Raw genomic sequence first — 23154 nt, 5'->3', positions numbered from 1 at the left:
CCTGAGCTACCCGATGACCAGCTCCTCCCTCCCCCGCCCCTTCCCTTCCCCTTCTCCCCCTACCCCTGCCCCTGCCCCCGACCCTGCGGCCCTCCTCAGGCCTGTCCAAAAAGAAGCCGGAGGCCCCCACGGAGCGGTGCTTCTCCTTGCGCATGAAGAGCACCCTCAGCAGCCGTGGGCGCACCCTCAATCTCAAGGCGGCCACCTGGAAGGTGGGCAGGACCTGGCGTGGAAGGGAGGGGCCCGCTGGGGCTGGACCTGAGCCCTTAAGTTCCCACAGCGGGTTGGAGTCCGGGGATCTCCTGGGCCCAGGATCCAGTGGGGCTTTCTCGGGTTGGGTCTTGGACATCCTCTGGGTACTTAGGAGGTTGGGGATCGGGTGGTCCTTGTATCCTTCCTTAGTCTGGATCTCTGTGGGCCTGGTACTGGGAGTTCTCAGCGTCCTGAGTCTGGAGTCTCCATGGGGTAGGAAAATCGGGTCCTCAAAGCTCCCTGTGTCTTAGAATCTGGAGATTGTCAGAACCTTCTTAGGTTGGGGTCTCTATGGGGTCGGGGTCCTCAGAGCTCTCTGAGCTGGGGCTCTGAAATCCTCAGGGCTTTCTTCTTTCAGTTACCTAGGGGAGGGGCCCACAGGAACATACCTCCCAGAACCTTGGGTAGCCCCAGGCCCAGGTACATCACCCTCTCGCCCCCAACTACCCCCACCAGGTACTACACTGTTCTGGACACATGAGGGTCTACAAGCCCCCGGCACAGACTTCCCCAGCTGGGAGTCCCAACTTGGAGCCCCCTCTGCAATGCCTGGTGCTAATCTGTGAAGCCATCCCCCACCCTGGCAGCCTGGAGCCCCCGTTGGGCCGAGGGGCCTTCCTCAGCCGCCACAGCCTGGACATGAAGTTCACCTACTGTGATGAGAGGTGGGCAGGAGTCAGGGGCCCACCCACCACCTGCCAAGCCCGGCTCCTGCTCTTCCTTTCTGCCCAAGTTCACTCACTGTCTGCTCTCCTACCCACCACCCCCAGTTTCTCTCTCTGGTCTGTTTCTGGCTCTCTGACTCCATATCTCTGTCTTGATATGTGTGCCTGTCTTTGAATTGTCTGTGGGTCTTTTTTTTTTTTTTTTTTTAACTTTTAGCCATGCCTCTGATCATGGGGGATCTTAGTTCCTCGACCAGGGATTGAACTTGACCCCCTACATTGGAAATGCAGAGTCTTAACTTCTGGACATGCCAAGGAGGTTCCCTATATGTGGGTCTTCTTATCTGAGTTCAGACTGTTCGAGTTACATGCTGGTTGTGCATCCTTGGCCAAAGGACCTCACCTCTCTGTACCCCACTTTCCTCATCCGTCCTGTGAAGTGAGAACACAGCCTACTTAGAACATGTGTTCTGATCACTCAGTGAGTTGCCTGGTGCAGAGTAGCCTAGATGTGCCTATTTTTAAAAAATAATTGTCATGATTACTTTTTATTTCTATTCGTTCTTATTTTTCTTTTAGTGATGTTCTTTCTTCCTTTCTCTACCCCTCTCCTATTTCTTTCACGTTCTTTTTTTGTCTTTCTTTTCATTGCTATTTCCATTTTTACCTTCTCCCTCCTCCCCTATTCGGGCTTTACAGGTGGCTCAGTGGGTAGAGAATCCACCTGCAATGCAGGGCTGCGGGTTTGATCCTTGGGTCAGGAAGATCCCCTGGAGGAGGGCATGGCAACTCACTCCAGTATTCTTGCCTGAAAAATCCCATGAACAGAGGAGCCTGGCGGGCTACAGCCAATAGGGTTGCAAACAGTCGGACAGAACTGGAGCGCCTGAGCACGCACGCAGGCACGCACGTTCCTCACGCACGCTCCTCACGCACGCACGCTCCTCAGCTGTTAATTTCCTAAGGCTGCTGTATCCTGTTACCACATACCTAGTGGCTCAGAACAACGCATATTCTCTATCTCAGAGTTCTGGAGGTGACGTCTGAGATGAGTCTTACGAAATGAAAATCAAGGACTGTGTTCTTTCCAGAGGCTCCAGGGAAGAATCCGTTTCCTTGCCATAGAAGCTTCTGGGGGCCCCATACATCCCTTGGCTCGTGGTCCCTCGCTCCACCTCAAAGCACATCACTTCCACCTCCGCCTCCATCATCGCATCTTCTGTTCTCACTCTGACCGTGTGCTCCCCCATCTTGTAAGGACTCCCGTGGTTACACTGGGCCCACCCAGGGGATCCAGGATCATCTCTCCATCTCAAGATCGTTAACTTCATCACATCTACAAAATCCCTTTTGCCGTAGAAGGTAGTGTGTTCACAGGTTCGGGGAATTAGGACGGAGACATCTTCAGGGGCCATTATTCAGGCTGCCACGCTCCTTTCCCTATTCCTTGCTCTCCCTTTGTCTCTGTTACAAGCCTGTCTCTCTGTCTTGCTGGCTTCAGCCCCGTGTCCCCACTCTCCTCCCTTTCACCCACCCTCCACCTCAGCCAGTTGAACTGACCTAGGCTCCACTGCACCCACCTCAGGATCGCGGAGGTTGCCGGCTACAGCCCCGACGACCTGATTGGCTGTTCTGCCTACGAGTACATCCACGCGCTGGACTCGGATGCAGTCGGCCAGAGCATCCATACGTGTATGTGTTCAGGTTCCATTTCCGGTGCTGCATGGCGCCAGCCAACACCAGCTCCGCGCTCCCCAAGCCCCAGGGAACATTCTCTTCCCTGACCCTTCATACCCCATGCCCCGCCCCCACTGCCTTCTCTCCTCAGTTTCCCTAACCCCTCCCCATGCCCCTCCCCAGTGCTGAGCAAGGGCCAGGCAGTAACGGGGCAGTACCGCTTCCTGGCCCGGAGTGGTGGCTACCTGTGGACCCAGACCCAGGCCACAGTGGTGTCAGGGGGCCGGGGTCCCCAATCTGAGAGTATCGTCTGCGTCCACTTCCTGATCAGGTAAGCGGGAAGGAGGTGGGATGTCTGTGTGCATGGGTCTGGTCTGCATATGTATGAACAGGTATGTGTGTATATGTTCAAGTGTGCATGTGCACAGTGCACACATGTGAGAGGAAGTGTGCACATGTATGTAGAACACGTGTGACTGATCACACACAGGCATCTTCATGTAGACACAAATATATGAGTGTGTGCTGGTAATATAAATGAAAAAGACTATTTTCAAGTTATAATAAGACAGCTGAATTGTAGGGCCTTTTAAAAATTGACATGTAACTTACATGAGAAGATTCACTCTTTTTTTGTATGTGGTTCTGTGAGTTTTTACAAATGCACAGAATTGTGTAACCCCAACCACAGTCAGGCTATAGAGTAGGGAATTTCCTGGCAGCCCAATGGTGAGGACTTGGCTTCTTTCTTGACTTTCACTGCTGGGGCCAGGGTTCAATACCTGGTTGGGGAACTAAGGTCCCACAAGTTTCACAGCAAGGTCAAAAAAAAAAAAAAGCTATAGAGTAGTTTCATCACCCTCCAAAATTCTTATATAGTGAACCTCAGCCCACCCCCTAATGGTCTCTGTCCACCAGTGATCTAATCTCTGACCCTAGAATTTTGCCTTTTCTAGAATGTCATGTACACTAAATTCTATAGTATGTAGTCTTTGAGCCTGGTTTCTTTCACTTAGCCTAATAGATTTTAAGTTTATGTTGTGGTGTGTATCCATCAGTTCCTTTTTGATGCTAGGTAATCTATGCTATGAATATGTATGGACCGCGGTTTATGCATTCCTCAGTTGGAGGACATTTGAACTGTTGACTATTTGGGGTGATTACGAGAAAAGGAAACATTCTCATCCATGATATTGTGAGGTCATGTTTTCATTCCTGTTGGATCAACAGCTCGGAATGGAATGGATGGGCCGTATGGTCGGTGTATGCTTAACTTCAGAAGAAATTGCCAAACTGCTCTCTAAGGTGGCTGTGCCCTTTTGTATTCCCATCAGCATTGTGTGAGGGTTCTAGTTCCTCCACGTCCTTGCCAGCATTTTATTTTATATCGTCTTTGTTTTCATTGTTGTTGTTCAGTCGCTGTGTCCCACTTCGAAACCATGTGGATTGCAGCAAGCCAGGCTCCCCCATCCTTCACTATTTCCCGGAGTTTGCTCGGATTCATGTCCATTGATTTGGTGATGCTGTCTAACCATCTCACTTTCTGCCACCCCCTTCTCCTTTTGCCTTCAATCTTTCCCAACATCAGGGTCTTTTCCAGTGAGTCAGCTCTTCGCATCAGGTGGCCAGAGTATTGGAGCTTCAGCATTAATCCTTCCAGTGAATATTCAGGGTTGATTTCCTCTGTCTTCATCGGAACCATTCTAATGAGCGTGCAGTGGTAAAGCATAGGCTCCTCCCCCCTTCCATCATGCATCTTAGAAGTTTTTCACCATGACAACTTGTGACAAGGGCAGCTAATTATCACCCAAGACAGAGAATTACAGCTTTTCTTTGAAGTCTGTCTCCCAGGACATGGCATTCATTTCTAAAACCATAGGAGTTTCCTTGGGTCTTTTGTTTTGTTTTGTTTACTTGGCTGAGCCAAATCTTAGTTGTGGCATATGAACTCTTAGTTGCAGCATGCAGGATCTAGTTCCCCGACCAGGGTCAAACCGGGGCCCCCTGCATGGGGAGCATGGAGTCTTAGCCCCTGGACTACCAGGGAAGTCCCTCCCAGGATCTTTTTGATCAAGAAGAGATTGTATTAGAAAACAGAGGTTGGTAACAGGAATATTTATGCAAGTCTTCATACACAGGAAAACAAGCCTGGTTGTCTTCGAAATGCTCCCCCATCAACCTCCTTTCAAATCAGAATCTTTGAATAACTTGTATCCTTGAGAAGAATCAGAGCAAAGGAGAGGGGACCTGCCCTCCTATCTCTTCTGGAAGCTCCTTTTATTCATTATGAAGACTTGCCTTTGGATGGCCAGGCCCTGGAATTTTGATCTTTCACCCTTTAAGCAAAGAGCAGACCTGGGGAGTTCAGTTTTACTGGCAGAAAATGGATGAAGCATGAATAGGAGATTACTCAGTAACAGTGAGGTCCCCTCTCCTTTGCTCTGATTCTTCTCAAGGCTACACGTTATTCAAAGATTCTGATTTGAAAGGGGGTTAACTGTGAGATGAGAAGCATTGAGTATGAATATTGAGTGGCGTGCAGCTGCATGGGTCTCTGTGCCTGCTTGAGTGCTGACACTGTGTATACTCCATCCCCCCTCTTCCATACCTGAGCCTCCTTCCATTGCCAGCAGCACCTGCTCCATAAAAATAAAACTCACTTGCACGGGGCACTTACAGCATTCTACACCGTGGGCTTTGTGCTCACAAGAAGCCCATGAGGTATAGCCGTTATTTCGATCCCCATTTTAACAGATCATTTATTTATTTTTGGCTGCATCAGATCTTAGTTCACATGCAGGGTCTTCGTTTCGGCGTGTGAGTTTCTCTCTAGTTGTGGCGGATGGGCTCCAGAGCGCGTGGGCTCAGTCGTTTGCTGCAAGCAGGCTCTCTAGTTGTGGCAGTGTGGGCTTAGTTGCCCTGAGGCATGGGGGATCTTAGTTCCCTGACTAGGGATTGAACCTGTATCCTCTACATTGGAAAGCAGATTCTTAACTACTGGACCACCAAGAAGTTCCTCCATCCCTATTTTGGAGGAGGGAAAAGTGAAGACCAGAGAGAGGAAGTCCTTTGCCCGATGTCACACAGTTAGCTGAGTTTTGACCCAAGCAGGTCTGGAGGACCCTTCTCCTTTTGTCCTCAGTCTTTCCCAACATCAGGGTCTTTTCCAGTGAGTCGGCTCTTCACATCAGGTGTCCAAAGTATTGGAGCTTCAGCTTCAGCATCAGTCCTTCCAAGGAATATTCAGGGTTGATTTCCTTTAGGACTGACTGGTTTGATTTTGCTGTCCAAGGGACACTCAACAGTCTTCTACAACACCACAGTTCAAAAGCATCAGTTCTTTGGCACTTAGCCTTCTTTATGGTCCAACTATCACATCCATACATGACTGGAAAAACCATAGCTTTGACTATATGGATTAATGTAATTAATAATAGACTATTAAATTATTGCACATTATGTTACAGGTACATGTGTACATATTCTAATGCATACAAAAATATCATTTCAACATGTAACTGATATTAAAAATTATTATTTAAGAAGTTGTAAAGATTTCTTGGCCATGCTGAATGGGATGTGGGATCTTAGTTCTTGCATCAGGGATCAAACCCGAGCCCCCTGCAGCAAAAGCTCTGGAAGCTTGGAGTCTTAACCACTGGCCTATCAGGGAAGTCCCCTAAAAATTATTGAGACTTTTAGATTCTTTTTTTCATACTCAATTTTTCAATCTAGTGTGTATTCTATTTTATTATTTTTAGTATTTTATTTATTTATTTGGCTGCTCCCAGGTGGCATGAGAGCTCTTTGATCTTTGCTGGGGCATGTGGGATCTTTAGTTGCAGTATGTGGGATCTAGTCCCCTTACCAGGGATTGAACTCAGGCTCCCTGCATTGGGAATATGGATTCCTAGCCGCTAGACCATCAGGTGTGTTTTACACTGGGGTGTGTTTTACACTGACCTGCTCTGCATGCTCAGTCACTTCAGTCATGTCCGACTCTTTGCCATCCCATGGACTGTAGCCTGCCAGGTTCTTCTGTCCATGGCATTCTCCAGGCAAGAAGACTGGAGTGGGTTGCCATTTCCTTATCCAGGGAATCTTCCCAACCCAAGGATTGCATTGCATGCAGATTCTTTACCGCTGAGCCACTGGGGAAGCCGTTTACACGACGATACATCTCAGTTCCAACCAGCCATGTTTCAAGTGCTTTGTTTACTGGAAAGGTGCATAATACATTTTGTAATTACATAGATAGGGCTTCCCTGGTGACTCAGTGGTAAAGAATCCGCTTGCCAATGCAGGACATGCAGGTTTAATCCCTGGATCGGGAAAATCCCCTGGAGAAGGAAATGGCAACCTTCTCCAGTATTCTTGCCTGGAAATCCTATGGACAGAGGAGGCTAGCAAGCTACAGTCAGTCCATGGGGTCACCAAGAGTCAGACGTGACTTAGCAACCAAACAACAACAACAACGTAGATACATTTACCAACAAATAATGTCTTTTACTTAAGGTCTGTCTTTTCCTATTAGCATTTCCCACCATGAGAGCCGGAAGTCTTGTCTGTCTTGTTCACTGTTGAAACTCCAGTGCCTGGCACATAGTAATTGCTCAGTAAACAATGATGGCAAATATATAGAGCTCATCCTGTGCCACAGTTCTATGCATTTGACATATACCAACTTATTTAGGACTCATAACAACCTGGGGAGGAGGTACTATTATTATCCCCACTTTACAGAAGAGGAAAATGAGACCCAAAGAGGTTCAGCCATAGGCTCAAGGTCACACAGCTTGTACGTGGCAGAGTTGGAATCTGAATCCCAGGCTGCTGGCTGCAGAGCCCTTGCTCTTAACCACTAAGTATTTCTGGTTGTCTAGGAAAGGGCTTCTGAGGTGGCACAGTGGTAGAGAATCCACCTGCCAATGCAAGAGGTATAAGAGACATGGGTCCAGTCCCTGGATTGGAAAGAGCCCCTGGAGTAGGAAATGGCAACCCACTCCAGTATTCTTGCCTGGGAAATCCCATGGACAGAGGAACCTGGTGGGCTCCAGCCCATGGGATCACAAAGAGTTGGACATGACTGAGCGACTGAGCACAAACAAGGAAAGGTCTGGAAGGAATGAATATGTGCATTCCATGTGGCATGTAGGCACATGTGTTAGCCCCATTGTAGAGAGTTTGTGTGCCCACCTGACCAGGAATACACCTGGGGGTACATGAGGGTTCCCGTTTGTGCCTGTGAGTACGGAGTGCATGTACACGTGACTGTATGAGCCTCTGTTTTTCTAGAGGGGTGGGGCAGCTTTGGATCCAGCCTCAGTTGGGATGTTTCCAGCCCAGAAGGGGTGGGTGAGGATGGGGCAGGGTCCTAGCTTCTGGGAGAGCTGGTGGAAGGACCACCCACACTTCATCCTGGAGAGTGTTATGCAAATGAGATCCAAATGAGGGTCTGGTCCTCCACCCCAGGCCCCATTATCCAGAAGCCAGTTTGCAGAGGGAACATTTGGATTGCTTCTGCAGCTAGAGACTGGGGAGGGAGGGGGCGGCAGGAAGACACAAGGGACAGAAGCATATATTTATAAATTCGTTCCTTTGAATGTGGCAAATGTCTATGAATAGAAGCTTCCTAAATAAAATCTTATTCATAAAAATATATCCCTATAAATTCTTCATATTTGGTAACATAAGAATATGGTACATATATAGTCTTTATCAATACATTTATAAGAATGCGTTTATAAGTAAATGTCTATAAAGAGAATATTTAGTTCTCATGCCTTTCAGTCTCCCTGTTCTCTGCCCCTCATGGCCCGTCTCTCTTCTCTCTCTTCCCAGGCTGTGCTAAATGCCAACTCTTTTTTTCCTGCCTTTCCTTCCACAGGGGGAATTTGGGAAGACACCCTTAACTTTCTTTTCAATGCTATTCTTAATATAATAAAAAAAAGCAGTCAACAAAATTTAAATCTTTAAAACAAGTCAGCATGGCAAATTATTTTCTGTACAATGCCCTCCCACCCCTGGACGAGATGGCCTCCTGTAACAGGACATCACTAGGAAGGGACTGCCTAGGGGTGGGGCCAGGCACCCTCCCTGACTCCCACTCCCCTTTCTGCCCTGTACCCCAGCCGAGTGGAAGAGACCGAAGTGGTGCTGTCCCTGGAGCAAACGGAGCGACACTCTCGCAGACACGTTCAGCGGGGCAGCCCCTCTCAGAAGGATGCCCCTAATCCTGGGGACAGACTTGGTATGGGGCTGGGCTGGAGCTGGGTGGGGTTGTGTCCCCAGGACGCTCTGGAGAAAGCCCAAGTCCCTTTATCTGACCCACTTGGCCCCGTGTGACCTGCCTCCTGCCTCCTTCCCCTTCTCACTCACTCTCTTATCCACACCAGCTTCCTTAGCGCTCTGGGAACATAATAGACTCTTTCCTGCCTCAGGGCCTTTGCACGTGCAGCTTCCTTTGCCCAGAATGCTCTTCTCTCTTCTGCCCTCCCTCTTCTGTATTGCTTCAGTCTTATTGTTCTGTGCTCTGAATCCTGCTGTGATTCCCAACTGTCCCCACTTTCAATTTGTTCCCTGCTCCCACTTCACTATACATTGGCTTCCAATAGTCTAGACCCTTCCACATCTGGCTTCTTTTTACCTCTTCCTTCTCTCCTGGTTAATGGCCCTCCCCCTCCAATCCTGGATAAATGAGTTTCCCTCCCTGCCTGTTCTTTAGGGCTTCACCATCTGCAAAGGGTTGCTAGCAACCCATGCTCCTGGGTGTGGTATGAGGTCACCCACATCCTTTCCGTTTCTGACTTAGAACTGGCTCGGGACCACATCTTGACCTCCAGGGTCCTTAGAACCTCCCTGAGGGTCTTAGGCCAGGTTCCTCCCCCAACATGCCCACTCACCCTCCCTCCACCAGAGCCAGATGGCCAAAGGCTGTTCTGTGCTACTGGAGAATCAGGTTAGTTTTGTGCCCCCGTCCAGCTGTGTCAATCTGAAATATTAAAACACGTCCCCACCGCTGGGCAGTTGCTACTGTTCCTATCTACTGTGTGCCCCAGCTCCGTGTGGGCCCCTCCCCTAGGACCCTTCAGGGCCACTGAAGGGATGGCACCGGGCCCAGCATATCTTCTCCAGCACTCAGCTCCCAACGCTGTGAATGGGGTCCATACTGATTACATCATCAGCTCTGCTCCCTGAGGTGGGCAGAGGGCTCCGCCCTCAGCCCTGAGTGACCCTCCTGTGTCCTACGCATCTTGTGTTCTGCAGACACCTCTGGTCCCCGGATCCTGGCTTTCGTGCACCCCCCTGCCCTGAGTGAGGCCGCCCTGGCCGCTGACCCTCGTAGGTTCTGTAGCCCTGACCTCCGTCGCCTCCTGGCACCAATCCTGGACGGGACTTCAGTAGCCGCTACCCCTAGTGCACCCCCAGCCACACGGCGCCCCCAGAGTCCTCTTCCGGTAAGCATTCCCTCCACTTCAGCCCTCAGGATCCAGGCTTTTGGGTGTTTGGCTTGAACCCTGCTTTTCTCTGGGCATCAGTTTCTCCCTCTGTGGAGTGGAAAGGTTGGGCATGAGATGGAGTTGGGGTTCCTTCAAGATCTAGAGTCCGGATTCTTTCAACTTTTATCTGGATCAAAATGTAGGATGTTTGGGGCTGGCAGGGGTAACCCCTCATTGCTTGTGACTAAACATCTGAATTTTGTGGCTTGCTGTGCACACAGCAAGTAGGATCTTAGTTCCCTGACCAGGGATCGAACCTGTACCCCCTGTAGTGGAAGCATGGAGTCTTAACCACTGCACCGCTAGGGAAGTCCTGGGTTCTCCGAATTTTAACCTCACAGAGACAAGAATGCCTGATGTTTTAGACTATTCAAACCTGGATTCAAAGCCTGACTCTGCCATGTAGAGCTGTGTTACCCTGGACAAGTGGGGCCTCGGTTTCCTCAGCTGTAAAATTAGGATAGTAGCACGTAGCCACCTCATTGGTTATGGCGAGGGTTCAGTGATATCATCCATGACAAGCACTTGGGAAAGACTTCAACAGACCATAATGGTTACTGTTTTTACTTAAGAGTCCAGAAAGCTGACCTTTGACTCAGGGGTCCATATTATCTAGTCTTGACTTTCCTTATCCCCACCTTCATGACTCCCCAAACTATCTTCTCTCCACCCGGGAAACAGACTGTGACCTTTGACCTCACCTTTACCCTTGGGACAACTGGACTCGGCATTGTTTCCCCCCAGACTCCAAGATCTATAACCCGCCAGGGCCTGAGTATCTTGGCCTCAGACTTCGGTCTTTTGAACCTCCGATTGTGCCCTGTCAATCTACACCCAGGCACTCAGGCTTTTGCACACCCAGGTTCAGAAACCCACATTTGCTGTTTGACTCGCTTGGTATCCCAGCTGTCTGACAACTAACCCTCACTTCTAGCCTGAGCTCAAATGTTCAGACTGCCTTACTGCCAACATCTCCCAGGCCCAAGATTTCCTTGAGTCTCTACTCTGTCCCCGCAGGCTGATCTCCCAGATGATCTCCTTGTGGACGTGGAGAATGCACACAAAGTCTTGGCCTCTGGGAAAGACCTGCAGACAGTGGAGACAGATCTAGATATCGCTCAGGTAAGGGCTGGCGTGGAAGGAGCGGTCTTTACCTCTGGGTTCTAGGTGACATATCTAAGCTTTAGAGAGGGATGGTGGAGTGGTTAATGAATAGAGGGATGGATCACTGAATTCACTAGGTGGGCGATAGTAGAGAGATGGATGGGTAATGCTTAGGTATCCGGATGGATGGATGGGTTGCTGGATAGACAGACTGTTGGATGGATGGTAGATGGAAAGTGCTTGGATGATTGGTGGTCTGGAGAGATAAGTGGTAGTGGCATGATGAATTAGCTGGCTATCACTCTGTAACACATTACCCCAAAACTCAGTACCTTAAAGCAAACATTTGTTACGTTACATGGTTTCTGAGAATTAGAAATCTGGAAGCAGCTTAGCTGGATGGTTTTGTCTGAGTCTTTCATGAGGTTGAAATCAAGTTCTCAGTCAGGGCTACAGCCGTGTGGGGCTAGAGGATCCACTTCCAAATTCACGCACAGGGTTGCTGGCAGGCTGCAGGCCCTCACGGCTTTGGCTGGAGGCCTCAGTTCCTCACCATGTGGGCCTGTACAGAGGCTGCCTAAGCATCCTCACAGCACGCCCGCTGGCTTCCCCCGAGGCAAGTAATCTGAGTGAACCCAAGACAGAAGTTGCGGTGGTTTATATCCTAATCTCAGAAGTGACGTCCCATCACTTCTGCTGTATTGTATTGGGCAGACAAACCAACTGTGGCACAGTGTGGAAGGCAGTCACAAACAAGTGGGAACGCCAGAAGGCAGTGATCCTTGGGACCCCCAATGATTCATGTCTCTCCCTCACACAAGGTACACTCACCCCTCCCAAGGCCCCCCAAAGTCTCTTCCCATTACAACATCAACTTTAAGTCCAGAATCTCATCACCCCAGTCAGGTCTGGGGGTGGCTGAGCACCTCAAATACAGTTCCTCTCAATCTGCTGGCCTCTGAACTAAAGAGACAAGTTGTCTGCCATCCACATTCCCAACATCCAGTGATGGGACAGGTGTAGAATAACTGCCAAAATATTCCTATTCAAAAAAGTGGGGGGAAGGAGAGCACTTGGGTCACTGATCCATAGCAGTTCTGAAATCCATCTGGGCAAATATCTAAAGTCCCTTATCATGTTGATGTATGGCAGAAACCAACACAATATTGTAAACCAATTATCCTTCAATTGAAAAAAAAAAAAACTAAAAAAAAAAAAGTTCCTGGATCAGAACTCATTCCTACTATTTCCCAGTAGTTTTTCTCATGGCTCTTGGCTCCACCCTTTGGGCTCTTGGCAATTCACTGTCATCCTTCCTTTTTCCGAAAAAGATAGCATGTGTTGCAGCTGAGTGGTTTTTGTAACCTGCTTTCTGCTTAGAGAGTTTTGATGGTCCAAAGGTCCCTTTTCATTTTGTACCATCCCTTTCCGTTTCAGTCCAAGCTGCCAATGCTTCTGTTCATGTAAGTGTCTTTGGAGTTCACTCCACTAGACAAAAGCCATACCCACTAATCTCTGAGATAAACCCCTCTACTTCAGGCTTCTGTTGAGATGGCTGAGTAACAGAGCTCTGAAGTTTAATAGAAGTTCTATCGTTTGATTGAGAAGACCTACGAGGTACATCCTTAAACTCGAGAGTACCTTTTGTCAGACTAAGGATATTCCAGACACCACCTTTTGTCTTTCTAAGGTCTTTGATGTTGTTCATGCAGTACGCCAGGCTTCCTATTTCCCAGAGTTTGCTCACATTCATGTCCATTGAGTTGGTGATGCCATCCAACCATTTCATTCTCTGTTGCCCCCCTTTTCCTGCCTTCAATCTTTCCCAGCATCAGGATCTTTTCCAATAAGTCGGCTCTTTGCATCGGGTGGCCAAAGTGTTGGAGCTTCAGCATGTCCTTCCAGTGGATATTCAGGGTTGATGTCTTTTAGGATTGACTGGACACAGTAGTTGGGGACTAAACTAGGGCCGAAATACCAAGAGGTGAGGATCCTTGGGGGCCATCTTGGCAACTGGCTACCACAGAGTCCTTCTGCCCATTTTACAGATGAGGAAACTGAGGCTCAGAACCTTGACCTCAGACATATAACTCTGAAGTGGTGGAGCTGGGACTCCAGCCCAGGTCCACCCAAGGCCAAAGCTTATGCTCTTAACTGCCTCCTGCCCTCTGCAGGACGTCGATGCTCTGGATTTGGAGATGCTGGCCCCCTACATCTCCATGGATGATGACTTTCAGCTCAACTCCAGCGAGCAGCTACCCAGGGCCTACCACAGACCTCCAGGGGCTGTCCCCCGGCCCCGTGCTCGGAGCTTCCACGGCATGTCGCCCCCAACCCCTGAGACCTCCCTGCTGCCCCGCTGGGGGAGTGACCCCCGGCTGAGTTGCTCCAGCCCTTCCAGAGGGGATCCCTCAGCATCCTCCCCTATGGTTGGGGCTCGGAAGAGGTGAGCTGCAGTCGAGCAGGGATACAAAGGCAGTGTAGAGGGAACTTGCTGGCAGTCCGGTGGTTAGGACTCTGTGCTTTCACTGCTGAGGGCGCGGGTTCAATCCCTGGTTGGGGTAGATAAAAGGGAGGTGGAGAGAAGGCCCCTGACCCCATCTTTCTCCTGCCCCCCACTTTCAGCCTCATCCCCCATCGTTCCCCCTACCCTGACCTCTGCTCCAGCCAGGCCCTTGGTGTCCCCAGCACTTGCCACATTTGTTTCAATCTTGATGTCTTTGCCTGGGCTGTGCCCTCCTTCTGGAGCTCCCTCCACTGTTCTCATTGTTTATCCACATCCCACCAGCCAACCTCTCCTTTAGGATGTATTTCTGGCCTGCTGCTGCTGCTGCTAAGTCGCTTCAGTCGTGTCCAACTCTGTGCGACCCCATAGACAGCAGCCCACCAGGCTCCCCCGTCCCTGGGATTCTCCAGGCAAGAACACTGGAGTGGCTTGCCATTTTCTTCTCCAATGCATGAAAGTGAAAAGTGAAAGTGAAGTCGCTCAGTCATGCCCGACTCTTAGTGACCCCATGGACTGCAGCCCACCAGGCTCCTCCGTCCATGGGATTTTCCAGGCAAGAGTACTGGAGTGGGGTGCCATTGCCTTCTCCTAGTGACAGTTTTTGTCACAGTGAAGAGGACACTGCCATGGTGTCAGAGAAACTGTCCAGAACCAAGTTTCCTAAACCCCTGAGAATCTGTTGAAAGCCACGAACTCTTCCCAAGAAACTGGACACATACACATACTGACACACGATTTCAAGTAAATTTCAGAGGATCCGTGTCCCCCTTTCAAAGATGTTAGATGATTATTTTTCTTTAACAATTTTATTTTTGGCCATGCTGGGTCTTCATTGCTGCATGGGCTTTTCTGTAGTTGCAGACAGCAGGGGCTACTCTTCATTGAGGTGCTTGGTCACCTCATCGGGGTGGCCTCTCTCGTTGTGGAGCCCTGACTCTAGGCATCTGGGCTCCATTCGTTGCGATTCCCAAGCCCTGGAGTGCAGGCTCTATAGTTGTGGTGCACAGGCTTAGCTGCTCTGCAGCATGTGGGATCTTCCCGGACCAGGGATCAAACCCGTGTCTCCTGCATTGGCAGGTGGGTTCTTAACCACTGAGACACCACGGAAACCCCCTAGATCACTATTATTAATACTCAAGTTTCTGCTCTCCAAGTTGCAGGCATGAGCCCATTAGTCTCCAGGGTGGTCTCGTAACTACTCTTACGAGGCTTTCATGGGTACATCTCATTATTTTCCAAGGCTCTCAGCCTGGCGCTGGATACAGTGGGTACCTAACAAGGATTTGTGAAATGAGAGAAGAAGAAAATTAGTGAGTAGAGTAGGTGGATGGATGGATAGGTGGATGAATGGAAGGCCAGATGGATGGAGGCTGTATAGGTATGTGGGTGAGTGATGGGTCATTGGATAGATGAATGGGTTGTACTGACAGACAAATGAATGGACTGGTGGGTGTATGAGTAAAGGAATAAACAGGTGTTTGGGGGAGTGAGTGGACGCTCCTCCCTTGTGCACACTGGGGCCCACACCTGCCCAGGTTTGCTGGGCCCTGAGATTCTCGCCTGTCTCCCTCCAGGGCCCTGATCCCGAGCTCAGAAGACGAGGCAGAGAAGGTGGAGCTCCTGGGCATCAGGCCCCCGAAACGATCCCCCAGCCTAGAACCCGAAAACTTCCTGTTGCCTCCCCTCAGCCTGGTATGTGTGGGGTTGCATGGGATTCTCTGGCCCTCAGAACCAGAGAGGCTTAAACCTACTGTTTTCAGAGATGGAAAAACAAGGGGGGCAGGGGCTGGCTGAAGGTCAGATGGATGGTCAGTCATCCCTTCAAGGGTAGGACCTTGATCTGCTGGCTCAGATAGGTATGAAAGGGCTTTGCAAATAGATGTAAGTTGGTGGTAAGTGCTAAGAAGAAAAAATAAGCAGAGTAAGGGGAGAAATGACAACGGTGAATATCTGTAGGAAACTTCACCTCTCATGGGAACCACTCCTCCCCGCTTCCCCCACACCCCCCGGCAAATCTAGCACTGTCCTGGCCTTGGATTATTAGTGTAGCTTTAAGAGTACAGGCACTAGAGTCAGACTGAGTTGGGTTCAAATCCCAGGTCTGTCACCTAGTAACTCTGACACCTTGGGTGTGTGGGTGATGTCACCACTCTGAGCCTCAGTCTCCTAATCTGCAGAGTGGGGATAGTTACATTCCATAGGACTGGCATGAGATGCAATGAAATCAGGCCCTTAGCTGCTCCTTAGTGGGCTATTGATAAATGGTCATATTAAAAACCAACCAAACAAAAGCCTGAATTCTCAGTCTGAACAGAGCTGTTTGAACACGAGGGTGTAATATCAGGTTGATAAAGGTTGATAATATCAACAGTTTCTTACTTTTTGAGTGTCCACCATGTTCCAGATGCTGACTGCATGAAATGCCTAGCATGAGTAAATTATTCAGTTCCTATAGCCACTCTTGAATAGTAATACTTAATTTAAATTTTTTTCTTTAAATTTATTTATTTGTTTTTGGCCATGCCAGGCAGCTTGTGGGATCTTAGTTCCCTGACAGGGGATTAAATCTGGGCCCTCAGCAATGAAAGCACACTGGACCACCAGGGAATCCCCAATTATTATTATTCACATTTACACTCAAGAGGTTGAACAACTCTATCAGTCTGGACAGGACACAGAGAGCATGCTCAAATGGGGTATTGAGGAGAATTTAGTAACAGGACTGTGTGTAAAGGTGTGGGCAAGACCCTGGGATTAGCAACACCACCTCTAGCCTGAAGGCACAGGGCAAGGCGGTGGTGCCCGGATCCTTGAGAGAGTAGGGTCCGCCTTGTAAGAGCTGAAACCTTGAAACCCAAGGGAAAACAAGGAGCAAAACCAAACAAACAAGGACTAGCAAGGCTGCACCTCGATGGAGTCCATGGGAGCAGGTCAGCTTGCTGGGGCCCAGGAGGGAAGAACAAGGCTCTGGAAGGAGCCGCACAGCATGTCTGGGACAGCAGCTCACCCAAGGTCAAAGAGCTGATAAGTGGCCACTGACCCCCACGGTGCCCTTAAGCACTGCACCATCCTGCCTCCTTGGATATGATGGTAATGATGGTGGCTTTGTCTCTGTCCCCTAGAGCTTCCTTCTGACAGGAGGACCAGCCCCAGGGAGCCGGCAGGATCCCAGCACCCACCTTGTGGAACTGAATGAGCCCCTGGGTGAGTAGCAACCTGGGGAGACGGGCCCTAGGTCCCTGTCTCCCATGAGAGGTGCCTTAGATGGCTGAGAGAAGGTGGGGTGATCCTGAGGGTGGTGATGGGCTGTCAGTGCCTGCACACGACCTTAGTGGGAACAGACAGCCCCTCCCACTTTCTCGGGGGTTGGGGGGCACCGTGGGAGGAAAGAAGAGGCCCTGAGGGAGACGGGCTGGCCAAAGCTGCCCCCTGAGGTGGAAGTGGAGCCCAGGTCTCCCAAAGCCCTTGTCTGATTGTGCCGTGGTCATTCCCAGCTTGTGGCCCTGGGAGATAGTTTCTGCTCTGGAGTCTTGGTTTCCCGCCTCTGTGAGTGGCAGTGTGCTCAGTCGCTCAGTTGTGTCCGACTCTGCGACCCCGTGGACTGTAGCCTGCCAGGCTCCTTTGTCCATGGGATTTCCCAGGCAAGAATACTGGAGTGGGTCACCATTTCCTCCTCCAGGGCATCTTCCCCACCCAGGGATTGAACCTGCGTCTCCTGCTTTGGCAGGCGGGTTCTTAACCACTAGCACCACATGGGAAGCCCCTCTGTGAGGGCCTATTTTAAGAGTTCACACTTGAAGGAGATGTTCTGAGGACTTGTAGAGATGCTGCCGAGACTGGTTTCCTAAGAAACTCAAGAAAGCACACCCTTGCGGTGATGCTGTTTTCAGAGCCCCCCTGCAGAGCAGGACAAGCTGCTGTGTCTGTGAGGCTCCCAGCATCATTGTCAACAGCCATGGCTCCACCTGAAACCTCTAGGCATCAGCCAGAGGGAGCTTTCCAAAGCACAAATCTGACCCTGGTCTTCCTCTGCTCAAAGCTCTTCCAAGGCTCCCTAGTGCCCTTCAGAAAGAGGGAGACCCTCAGCTTGGACTCTAGTCTCCGTGGGGTCTGACTGCTGCCTCATCTCAGAGGACACTCTGCGTCACATCCTCCGTTTTAGCCATGGTCACTGTGCCTCGATTCATTCTTTTCCTTTATACATGTAACAAATATTCACTGAACACACAGTAAGTGCCAGGTGCTGCCCAAGGAGCTGGAGACACACGTGGAAGTGAAATAGGCAGAACTCCCTGCCCTCATAGAGCTGACATTCTAGTGAGGGAGCCAGTCCAGAACAGAGAAAGAAATAACGAAAAACAGTGCTGTTGGGGGAAAATAGCGCATGCAGTGGGGAAAGGAGTTTGGCGGTGGGGGGATTGCCATTGTATTTTTTTTGGCTGCACCGAGCGGCATGCGGGATCTTAGTTCCCCAACCAGGGGTGGAACCCGGGTCCTCTACATTGGAAAGCGGATTCTTAACCACTGGACCACCAGGGAAGTCCCAGCGGTCAGGCTTTTAACTGTCTGGGAGGGAAGACAGGTTGGGGTGATAACTCCCCATTGGTTTTCCTTCCATCTTCCCCCACAGGCCCGGGCCCCTCCCTGCTCTCTCTCTACCCGGACGAGGACACGGCCCAGCCCAGGAGCCACTTTCAGCTAGCGGCAGGCTTGGCCCAGGCCAACTGAGTCAGGTGCTCTTCTCATCTCCTTTCTCCTCCCCAAGAAAGGATGTCAACCATGCTCCAAGCCGGCAGCCAACGCACAGGATGGCGGCGCCCAGAGAAGGGTTCCCTCTCCCCTTTCGGTGACCCCTGCCCACCTCGGGCCTACCTCAGCCCCCACCCTTCCGCCCCCCACCATTTGGGGGCGCTCTGGGGTGGTCTCAGCTCAGTGACCTCTGGGAGGGGGGTCCCTGGCCCCCTCCTGCTTCACTCAGGACTTCCCTTGAGGTTCTCAATCCTGGGTACCTCATCCTTTTCTTCAACTCTCTTGGCTTTATTTTCGGTAATTGGGGGTAGGGGAGGTTGAGGTTCAGATCTGTATTTCTGGGCTTTGGGGTGTATTGATAATCATATTCATGTTTCTTTCTATCCATCTTTCTTTCATTCTTATTTTTGTTGTTTTCATGGTATGTTTTTAATTGCTACAAATTGCCTGGGGTCTGTCTTTAAGAATGTGGGACTCTGATCTCCCCCTGTCATCATAAGTGTCAATGGGGAATGGGGCCCTCTGGGCCAGACCTAACTGCCTAACCACATCCTCCTCCACGCCCCATGACTTCTCATTGAGCCCTTCGTCTCCCAAGCAGCCACCTAGCTCTGCCCACACCTCTACTCTGGACTTCCAGCTGGTTTTAGCCTGATCTGGACACCAGCTCCAACACTGGTTTTCCTATCACAGGTGTAGCCTCCCACCTCGGCTTCCAGACCATAAAACCTCCAACGCTTTCTGGTTCTAGTCCTCACTCAGCTTTTGACCCTCTGTGGTTCTAGACTGTGCTACTCCCAGCCTCCTCTGGTTCTAGACTGTACAACCTTCAACATTCTCCGGTTCTAGACCACAAACTTCAGGCCTTCTCTGGTTCTAGATGGTGTGCCCCCCCATCCATCTCTGGTTCCAGACTGCACGATGCCCAATGTGGTCCGCTTTAGCTCTCCCATCCTCCAGACCACTAGGATTCTAGATCTCTCAGTCTTCAGCTTTTTCTCATTCTGGAGTTCAACTTTCCAACTCTTTCTTCTTTACAGTCGCCAAATCTGTCTGGTTCTAAGGCTCACAACTTCCAACCCCCTCTGGCCCAGGACCACCAGAATCCTCTGCTTCTAGAACTCACTCTCTGCCTTCCTCTGGTTCTAGAGCCCTTCCCACACTTCTCCCTTGTTCCCAATGGCACATGCTCCCACTCCTGCTGATTCCAGCTCTTAAGACCAAAGATTTCCTCTGATGTTGTACCTCACAACCCCAAGCTCTCAGTTGGTGCTACTCTTCCTGATCTTTGATGCATTTCTTTCCAAATCCAGACTCTGTAACGTCTAGATCATTTTGATTCATGATGCCCAGCTCGTTCCTTTTCAACTCTAGACTTGAGACTTGCTTTTCCCATCAAAAGGAAGATATGAGTTTTATGTCTTGAACTTATAATTAGTACTTTCTGAACTAGACACCACATTCCAGTTCTCCTTCACTCTAGTCCTCATAATCTCTACCATGAGGTAGAGATTTACTGGTTCTGGACTATATATAAACCTCTACGTCTTGCAACTTACAAGTCTCTGATTCCAGATCTGGTTATCTCTCTCTTCTCTGGTCCTAGAAACTGGCTTTAAATGTCTTCTGATTTCAGACCTCATCCTAGAAATTCCCTTGGTTCTAGACCTTACAATCTCCAATTCCCTCTTATTCCACATTTTATGACTCCAAATTCCCCTGCATCTGGGACTCAGCCTTCAAACATCTTCTGATTACAGACCTTGCTTTATCAACTTTTCTGGTTCTAGACCTTATAGCTCTAAGCTTTGGGTTCTAGGGTTAAGCTCGCCCAAATCCCTCTAGTTCTAGACCTTGGTCTTCAGACTTTTTCAAATTCTAGTCTTTATTCTTTATCTCTAGTTCTAGATCTCACAGCCTCCCAACTGCCTCTGATTTCAGATCCACATTCTTGTGGTTCTAGAACTCAGCTGATTTTAGAATCTGGACCTTGCCCTGTAGATTCCTCTGGTTCCAAATCTTAAGACCTCTAACTCTTTGATTTCAGACCGCACCCTCCTAATTCTATTCTGGGCTTCCCACCCAACTCAACTAGCTCCAATTACTACTCTCTGTCTTAAGTTTTCCCATTCCAGATCCTGACCCCCCAGGTCCTTGGGCTAATGGACCTCTCTGTTCTCAGTCTCATATCCCTAAAAATTCTCTGTCCCAGACCCCCCTCCACTCCCCACCTCAGTCCTCCAGACATATACTTACCTTTACTTAACTCCAAGTATCTGGGGAACCCAGGGCTCCCTCACAATCCAGGAGACTTCCCCAGCCGCACAGGCACACGCACAGCCCAATCTACATATCGCAGGGTGGGGAGGAGGCCCGGACTTCTCAGTACTCTGCCACCCGGTGTTCCCGCCCCTCTCCAAATTCCTTTCTATGATGGTGCTCTTCTTGGTCTCCCACAGGAGAAAGCCTCACTCTCTCCACCCAATTCACTCCCTTTTTTGGAAGGCACTTCTCATCGTTTCATCAAGAGATGGCCTGTCCAGATCGGTGCTATGTCGGGGGGAGAAGGATCTGACCCCTCTCTCCCTCAGGGGGTGACCTAGGCTGGGCTGGAGAGGGGGGAGGGACCAGACCAGCCATGCTGGCTCTGAAACCCATTAATCTCTAAACCTCCATAAAGATCTCGCCTTGATAGGCACCAGAGCTCTGTGTGTTGACTCATCTCTAGGGTTGCTGCCGGGGGTGTGAGTGCACTGGGTGTCCATTTGTGATTCTGCGTGTGACACTGTTCCTACGTAGGTCTCTGTAACGTCGTGTGTCTGGTGATGTTTTCGCTCTGTGTGGGTCGCTGTGGCATAGTTCTGTGGACCTGTGCATGGGGAGGGTTGTAATTCCTCCTGCGTGTATTAGTGTCTGGGTGAAATGATTCAGCCTTATGTGTGTTTCTCGTTACTTTGGATTTCTGTGTTCCTGAGTGTAGAAGGCATTGTGATTTTTTTTTTTTTGGTACCTGTGTGTTGTGATTCTGGATGTGCGTACAGGAGTTTGACAGTACAGTTCTATGTACTGGTGTTTATCTGTGTGACATAATTCTCTGTACTTGATTGTGCATGGGTGTATATACATCAAAGAGAGATTGTATGTCAAGATTCATGTGTACATGGGTGTGCCTGACCTGCCATGTCACCATCATAACTCCTCTCTTATGTTCCACAAAAGAATCTTTTCAAAGGAAGAAAACCACTTTTAAGCTTTGGCACTTGCTGGGCCCTCTGCCTTTCTCCCTTCCCTCCCTCCTCACTTGGGTATCTCCCACTTATACTTTAGATCTTCGTTCAGACATCTCCTCCTCCAAGAAGTCTTCCTTGCCTATTCCTGCTGGTTTAGGTCCTCCCATAACCTCCTGAGAGCTGCCCACTCTCCCCCTACCCCCGCCCCAACCATCAACTCTAGGTACTCTGTCCCACTTTGAGTACTTATAATGGAAAGGAGATAAAAAGAACTGTGTGTTAGGCCCCCTGTCACTTTACATATATGATCTTACCAAACTCTCCTGTGATCCTAAACAACAGGCAATTATCTCCATTTTGCAGAGAATGAAACTGAGGTTCAAAGAAGATGATCACTTGGCCAAGGTCACACAGCAGGAAAGGGCTGAGCTGTATTTGAATTCAGGATTCAGATCCATTACAGCATCCCTCGCCCTCAAAACAATCAAAAATCTAACCAACAGGGTAGGCTCTGAAGCATAGAGAGAGAGTAGAGGAGGAATGAAAAGCACAGGAATAAGGTGGGACAGGTTCATGTTCTGGCTCTGTGACTTTCTTATTGTATGACCCTGGGCAAGTGCATTGCCCTCTACCAATCTCAGTGTCTTTATCTGTAAAATGGAGGTGATACTAGCTTGTAGCTTCTCGGGTGACTGTTGGCTGTGCTAGGGTCTAATTGCCAGGACAAGAAGCTTTGAGGGTGGGATAGCTCGTGCTATCCCCAGGAGGGGAGCGGGAGCAGAGCCTTAAAGAATTTATACTTTAGCATTGACTAGTGGCTGTGGGCTTGGGAAAGGTGGCCCAGAAGGGTGTACAGTGAATGGGGATTGGGGATAGGAGTGGCATCTGGAAATGTTGCCTCAGGCTAGACTATTCAGGGTCTTCTAGCTCATCAGAAAAAGTCTCGGTTTTCTCCTAACGGCACTGAGGAGCCATGGAAGGCGGCTGAGTGAGGGGTGAGAAAGGAGATGGTGCAACAAACTTCTGAGTCTAGGGGATCCAGGGTACCTTTAGTTAATAACTTAGAAACTCTGACCCTTTCTTCTGTCGGTTTGAGAAACTGCCCATTTTCCAGAGAGGGATAAGTGAGGCCCTGAAGAGGATGAGAAGATTTGTTCAAGGTCACACAGGTACTTGACAATAGGGCTAGACACCCCCGGCTCGGGTTCCGCGTCAGGGACAGTACTGTCACAAAGAAAAGCCACACCCACCAGCAGCGTTCGCAAACCACCTACCATCCGGAGATGACGGCAGGGAGAGCCCACTCTAAGACCCCGAGAAACTTCTGTGGCTCGGAACACGGAACTTTGGGACCAGGGGCCACGCCGGGCCTTTTTGCCCGCGCGCCCCTTTTCGCCTCCCTCATTGGCTCATTCTAGGAAGGGCGCCGTCGGAGGCCGTCTGGTCACCTTGTCCTCCGCGCGCTCTACGGC

At 49.9% G+C, this 23154-nt stretch overlaps 1 protein-coding gene and 1 long non-coding RNA gene across 6 annotated transcripts in view; one reads left to right on the top strand and one right to left on the bottom strand.

Moving 5' to 3' along the window:
- HIF3A (hypoxia inducible factor 3 subunit alpha) overlaps positions 1-21155 on the top strand; it is a 31572-nt gene extending 10417 nt beyond the window's left edge. For 3 of the 5 annotated variants that reach the window (XM_027515393.1, XM_027515394.1, XM_027515392.1), the window contains 11 exons: positions 100-212; positions 709-917; positions 2503-2609; positions 2778-2925; positions 8726-8844; positions 9861-10051; positions 11111-11215; positions 13372-13643; positions 15278-15395; positions 16826-16907; positions 18334-21155. In XM_027515393.1, coding sequence (XP_027371194.1) covers positions 100-212; positions 709-917; positions 2503-2609; positions 2778-2925; positions 8726-8844; positions 9861-10051; positions 11111-11215; positions 13372-13643; positions 15278-15395; positions 16826-16907; positions 18334-18431 — 1562 coding nt within the window. In that variant the 3' untranslated portion in view covers positions 18432-21155. The remainder of the gene's footprint in view (positions 1-99; positions 213-708; positions 918-2502; positions 2610-2777; positions 2926-8725; positions 8845-9860; positions 10052-11110; positions 11216-13371; positions 13644-15277; positions 15396-16825; positions 16908-18333) is intronic. The other 2 variants (XM_027515396.1, XM_027515395.1) reach the window with 2 other exon arrangements.
- On the bottom strand, positions 14429-23032 carry LOC113876316. The gene is made up of 2 exons (XR_003506454.1): positions 22957-23032; positions 14429-14975 (listed from the first exon to the last, which is right to left on the bottom strand). It is a non-coding gene; the product is annotated as an uncharacterized LOC113876316 (long non-coding RNA).
- Between the last annotated feature and the right edge of the window lie 122 nt (positions 23033-23154).

This window comes from Bos indicus x Bos taurus, chromosome 18 (genome assembly GCF_003369695.1).
Source record: "Bos indicus x Bos taurus breed Angus x Brahman F1 hybrid chromosome 18, Bos_hybrid_MaternalHap_v2.0, whole genome shotgun sequence".
Classification (NCBI taxonomy): domain Eukaryota; kingdom Metazoa; phylum Chordata; class Mammalia; order Artiodactyla; family Bovidae; genus Bos; species Bos indicus x Bos taurus.
The sequence above is the reverse complement of the archived record's forward strand: the minus strand, read 5'-3'. Positions and strand labels throughout refer to the sequence as shown.